Raw genomic sequence first — 6,576 nt, 5'->3', positions numbered from 1 at the left:
TAGCCGTGTGTATATTCTCATGTGTTAGAATACTAGTATTTTGTATAGGACCGATAAGTTAAACTGTTTGTGAATAACCTATAGTATTGTATCACGGGGCATCCCATATACCTTAATCTTTTCGCTCTGACTCTTATGACGTGCCTTTGTATATTTCTCGTCCGCAAAACACAAAATAAATTATAAGATTAATTATGGTTATCAGTTCTCATGAATAACAAAAGAAACCTTACTAACTAGCTATCCTGAGCCAGACTCGCAGACAAATCAAAGCCTCGAAAGTGGAGCTAGAAAGATTGTTCCTGTAGTCACTGATGATGCATCCTTCGGAACTAAAAGTAGACTTGGAAGGCACTTTGTATGCCGGAATAGACAATATGTTGCGATCTATCGTAGAGAGATCTGGATACTTGGATGAGTTGATTTCCCACTTTTATAATGTGTCCAACTCTCTCTTCCATGTATACAATTCGTCTCTTTTAATAATGATATAACTCATTATTTGGTTGCCCTTTTTGTAACTGATATAATGATCTCACTTTGCAAGTGGATCATCCCCCTCTTTCATATTCGCTGATTGGGGACTCACACGATCTTCTTCTTAGTGATGAACAGGAGTCTCTCGAGAGTATTCATGAACAATCTTTTGGATTGCTTTCTTCAACTTGTGCATCCATTATTGTTTCCAATTTCACTTCCAAAGTCTTTTAAGATATATTCAAGATGATCAAACTTGAACCTCGGATCAAACAAGACGGGAACACAAATTGACTTGTAGGATTCTTTCCAATACTTCTCTATCTTGACTCCATTTGTTCCACCAGATGCACAATTGTGTTGTTCTTACTTGATGCCTCTTTCTTCAAGATTTTATTAATGTTACATAGATGAGGGGAGTAGACATGGCTAGTTAAATAGTTAGATGTAGAGAGAAGTTTGGTTGTTGTGTAAAACATCTTTAGCAACTTCATACACAACTTCAACCATTTTTCCATTGAACATGTGAAGGACCAAATTTGTAGTTCTTATTTCGTTGCACTAAGGCATCAAAGGCACCTCTTAAAGGTATAGTCGTAAACGAGTTCATAAATCATCTAATATAGGTTGCTTATGAAAACACCATCCTATTTGGTTGGTTATCTCCTGCATACAACTTCGGCTATTTTCCATTCATGAGGTGAAGAACAAATTTGTAGATATTGTCTTGTTGTCCCAAGGCATCTCTAAAAGGTATAACTGATTGAAGTTTTATCAGATATGTTGAATTCCAACATGTTCGTACATAAACTAAAGGTTGCTTATCAAAACACTACTTGGTTGATTATCTCTTGGAATTGTTGGCCTCTGCCTTGTGAGCTCTTTACATATCAAACGGGGCGGAGCGCGACGGGCATGCTTCCGCGTAATGCCACTGCAGATCCGACGGCGTGGAGGGCACTCTCGCCCGCGGAGGCCCTAGGAGGCGGGTACTCCAACATACTTTATAGGAGTAATATTCATACCATAGAATATATTTCACTCTAGAAGCATAATATAATTAAAGGCGGTCCATGGCATAAGGATGTAACATGCTAACTTCAACAACATAAGCATGCATACTAAGCAGGGCGGGTTGAGCAAAGCGTCTATAGCAATCAAGGCATGCTAGGACAAGTGTAACCATGACAGTATACTGGAGTATCAAAATGTTTTAGGCTTCAATTAGACTAAACTAAACCCCAAAATTGAAAGTTGTTTGGGCTGTTTTTGGAATTGATAAGGGTTGCCATTACCCGCGACGATATTGGGTTGGCCGCTACATGGCGGTGCACTGTTTTCCTGTTATTTGTTCTTTCTTGTTTTTTCCTTCATTTTTTCCTTTCTATTCCCTTTTATTTTGATGTACTATTTTTTCTTTTATTCTTGTGTGTTTCCTTTCTAATTTCTTTTATTTATTTTTTAAAACATGACTGTTTTTTCAAATCTGTGAACAATTTTGATTCTGTGAACATTTCAAAATTTTCTTAAACATGTTTTAGATGTGAGAACATTATTGTAATTTCTATACATTTCTTAAGAAAATTGCGCTTTGTGAAGAATTTCATTTTCATGAATTTTTTTTAAATCATGTTCTTTCTTAAGGGTGTGAATATATTTTTTAAACCCGTGCCAAAAAATTTAATTCATAAGTATTTTTCGGATCTCCTATTTTTATTATTGTTGTAACCGAGTTCATATATTTTTATCTACTTTCTTTTATTATAATAACATTTTTTAGCTCAATTAGTAAATGGGCCCAACCCATCTTAGCTCCAAACGCAACACAGTGCGTGTTTGCTCTTAGCATGGGATAGGAGCTCTCATAGATCACCTACAAAGGGCGTCTTGTCTAAAAAAAAGGAACCTACAAAGGGCGCCGGAAAGAGGACACGATTACTCTGCCACAAGTGCAGTGGTCATATCAATAATGTTTACAAGAACGAGGAACACCTATTATCAAGATTTCATCCTATGACTCCGGTGTTCCTTTTGCTCTATGACAGCAATCTAAAGTTCAGAACTGTTGTGATCTATGCACCTTGAAAAGCACGATTGCGCTACTTGGTATTGGATTATGTGAATCGAGTAAATACGACCCCCACCTATGGAATTTCTGTCATCTTGTTGCCCATATTTGATAGTGATCTTTTTTTCTTTTCTCCACCAGTATAATTGTGCATAATTTTAGCAGGAGTGCCAAAATTTGATTATATTTATTTTACAAAACTAGAGGGTCCTTTTGTTGTGCACTTCAGCACTTGTGCATGCATGTTGCCTTCAGTTTTTTACTGAGTCGTCTCCTTGTATCAAGTGTTCAGTTTCACAATCGGTGTTCTTCAAATTGTGCATGTGGGAGGGTCTCCAAACCCGTAGGTATCAAAGGAAGAATGTACTGAAAATATTGTAAAGTGTCTATGGAATTTTCTCTATCGAAATGAGAATGGCTGTCTTCAGTTATTCTGCAAGGAACAGACTTTTTTTATGGCTGTATTCCAAACCCAGAAAACAAGATAAGTCACTAATTCACTGTGAATATAAATTCAATTTGATATACTTGCTTCATTGCTGTAGCATGTCCTCCAATGACAGATTCTTATTCCTTCGTCCCAACTGTTTTTGAGATCTGAAGACAATCTAAAAGGAACTTGCTCGAATTGCAATGTATCACTGCTATTCTCATTTTTCATCGCTTACAGGAGCTCACTTTTTTAGGATTAAGCATTCAGATAACACTACGATATTACGTATAATAACTTAGCAATCAGGTAATTGGTGCTAGAAGCTTAATGGCCTCCGATATTCTGCATCCATTTTGAGTCACACGACAGAGTGCCGTTAGAAATCTTCTCCCGTCAAAAAATTTGTATCGTTCATCAGTAATAAATTTCATAATTTAAAATTAATTATACAGTTCATAAACATAATACTGCCTCTCTTCCTACAAAACTTAGATTCCGAGATGCTCGACTGTTCTAACATCAGCTTACCACCAGAGACATCCGGATCCCGCAGCAGCACTGATGTAAACTGCCCAGAATGAACCGTGTTTCGCTTTAAGTGTGCGCGACTCGAGAATAGGTACCAAGAAATTGGCGTTGGTATTACTGTGGGAGCAGTTACCCATGGGATACCACTAAAATTCTCTTAAGAAATAGCAGTGTGCCTCATGGTAAACACTTAATCAAGAAAAACTGTAGTCGGAGGCGTCCTTGTAACTGTGTTTGTAGTTTTGAAATTATACAGAACAGAAGCAGGGTTGAGAAAACTTTCAGCACTGATGTGACCATCAGGAAGTACTACAGTTTATGTAAGGTACACAAAACTGAACTGAACGAGCATACTACATCTGTTCATTCAGGTTCAGAGGAACTACACAGTACTACTACCATTTAAGCTACAAAATCGAAGCAAGTAAGAACACAGTAGCTAAAACAGGCAGGTCATTTCACATGCTTGCGATAGGAGGACACATACTCTCTTTCGTGACCAATATTCATGATACTCTATCAAAGCAATGTCTGATCCACTGAGAACAGATCATCAAGCAACAACTGCTGTTTCGACAGCTGCACAACCAGGAATGGCATGAGATTCTGACCAATCGTCGCCAGCGCTTGCTCGATGTTCTGGTGCGTTATTTAGGAAATTGTGGGTGATGCAACCAATAATATTGCAGGCACGGTGTCGAAGCCCTGCAGCCATTCCTGAGCCTGTAAGATCTGAAGACAGGACACCAACTAAGTTGTACTATCAGTACGCACTTAGTTTAGAGCATGGTTCAGACTTGCAGGTTTGCAATATAATTAGGCACAGTAGGGATGCTTTCAACAGATTATGTGCACTGAACATCAAACATACTGTGGCAACTGATCGACAGACAGAACTGAAGACAAGCACACTAGCGTACAAGCAATTTTCAGGTACCATCTCAACTGCTCGTTCAATTGGGTTTGGAGGCAGCTAGCAAGATTACACGTCACAAAATTGACAGTCTAATGACAATTAAGCTCAAAATCAGAGCCGAATAGAACAAGCTAGATAAATCAGGCAAGAAAATTGGCACGTTGGGAACAGGCATTCAAACGCAGATGAATGAGAACAGGAAGCCAACATTTTTCATTTCCATAGATGATAGCAACAAGAAGGTACCATCAGATTAGGCATAACAGATCCACCATGACAAAAACAACACAGGCACATTCTGAAACACTACTAGCACACGCACTTCCTAACAAGGATCTAACAGACGACGCATGGATTGCAGATCGCGGCCTAGGCCCTCTCGCCACGGATGCGGCGTGCGAGCTGGATGTCCTTGGGCATGATGGTGACGCGCTTGGCGTGGATGGCGCAGAGGTTGGTGTCCTCGAACAGCCCCACCAGGTAGGCCTCGGCGGCCTCCTGCAGGGCGGAGACGGCGGAGGACTGGAAGCGGAGGTCGGTCTTGAAGTCCTGGGCGATCTCCCGGACGAGGCGCTGGAAGGGGAGCTTGCGGATGAGCAGCTCGGTGCTCTTCTGGTACTTGCGGATCTCGCGGAGCGCGACGGTGCCGGGGCGGAAGCGGTGGGGCTTCTTGACGCCGCCGGTGGCCGGGGCGGACTTGCGGGCGGCCTTGGTGGCCAGCTGCTTCCTCGGCGCCTTGCCGCCGGTGGACTTCCTCGCCGTCTGCTTGGTGCGGGCCATGGAGTCGGAGATGCGCCGGGAGGTTCAGAAGGAGGAGAAGGTTTGGGAGATTGGATTGGAGTGAGGAAGAAGAATGGGAGTGGGAGGCGTTAAGTAGGAGATGAGCGCCGAGCGGGCGGGGGATTTTGGAGGGGAGGGCGCGTGAGCTTTGCCTTTTCGTGTGGGAAGGTGGGCGTGGATCGTTGGATGTGTGGTGCGTGGACGGTTGGGATCGAGCTTCGCGGGGGGCGATCCGTGGGAGGTGGTTCACGTTATCTGATTGGTCCAAGGGGTGTCACTCGGATCGTGGAGGCGTGTTGTCTTCCTGCCGTGTCAACAATTTGCATCCAGGCCCCGATGTGAAACGAAATGGGTGCGTTTGGTTGAAATCTCTATTGCATTTAGCCTGGCTGAATAAAAACAGGTAAAAACCAATATATGCACTTAGTTTGGTTGCCCGCATTGGCTCGGCACACGGAACTACACGATGATTGGTTATGAGTTAAATACACTACAGGTGACCTAACTTGTCCAGCACGGTCAGTTGGGTGCCTAAACTTGAAAATACACAAAAGTGGTGTCGTAATTTGTCTGGGCGTTTAAATGTGGTGCCTTTGGACGTATGCCGCTGAATCGAGTGTCCGCGTGGCATGCTATTGTGTCCCTGGGCCACATGTCAGTTCTTGTAGGCGTTGGACACACTGTGAGCTATGCGTGTTTTTTTACAGGAATGCCCTTGGATTTTAATTAATTCTCGCAAAAATACTCCTTCATTTTAATTAATACTCGCAAAAAAATATCAGGAAGCGAGCGTGCAGGGAATTCGGACATGGGATATCCTCGTCACCTGACAATCGAGCGGACCAGGCGGCCACGGTCTGGTGTGCGCTTAATTATCAGCAAGCAGTTTATATAGATGATTGTACTTGTCGCTTTGCATATACTTTTACAGGAGTAATTTTCTTTTTATTTATTTCCAAGTTACTATCTTGTTTTCCTTCGAGCGAAATTTCTGTTTAGTTTTCATATACATAAATTTTTTTCATATGAAAACATAAAATAATTGTAATGCGAAATTATTGTTTATTTTATTTCTCTATTCTATTTCCATGATTGTGTACTTTGAAGAGATAAACATGAACTTTTTCTAAAATTGATGTAGAATTTAAAAGTTGAACGTATATTAGAAACACGGTGAGCATTTTTTGAAATACACGTTCGCGTTCATTTTCCTATTATTTTAGAAAATGCTCACTGTGTTTTTTGAAAATGTTGAATGCGTATTAGAAAATGTGTAATATTATTCTTACGTCTCTACAAACACACTTGACATGTTAGTACATTTCTAGAATTTATTATTGTCAGACAATAACAATTAATACACGTTCATGAGTT

At 41.0% G+C, this 6,576-nt stretch overlaps 1 protein-coding gene across 1 annotated transcript; it reads right to left on the bottom strand.

Annotated features, from left to right (window-relative positions):
- Positions 1-4,608: 4,608 nt before the first annotated feature.
- LOC119349240 (histone H3.2) lies at positions 4,609-5,284 on the bottom strand. Its single transcript, XM_037617271.1, has one exon. The coding sequence runs from the start codon at positions 5,200-5,202 to the stop codon at positions 4,792-4,794; it is 411 nt and encodes a 136-aa protein (XP_037473168.1). The 5' UTR covers positions 5,203-5,284; the 3' UTR covers positions 4,609-4,791.
- Between the last annotated feature and the right edge of the window lie 1,292 nt (positions 5,285-6,576).

This window comes from Triticum dicoccoides, chromosome 1B (genome assembly GCF_002162155.2).
Source record: "Triticum dicoccoides isolate Atlit2015 ecotype Zavitan chromosome 1B, WEW_v2.0, whole genome shotgun sequence".
Lineage (NCBI taxonomy): Eukaryota > Viridiplantae > Streptophyta > Magnoliopsida > Poales > Poaceae > Triticum > Triticum dicoccoides.
The sequence above is the reverse complement of the archived record's forward strand: the minus strand, read 5'-3'. Positions and strand labels throughout refer to the sequence as shown.

Coding starts and splice junctions, on each gene's coding strand:
- LOC119349240 (XM_037617271.1), bottom strand. CDS start 5,202: ATGGCCCGCACCAAGCAGACGGCGAGGAAGTCCACCGGCGGCAAGGCG.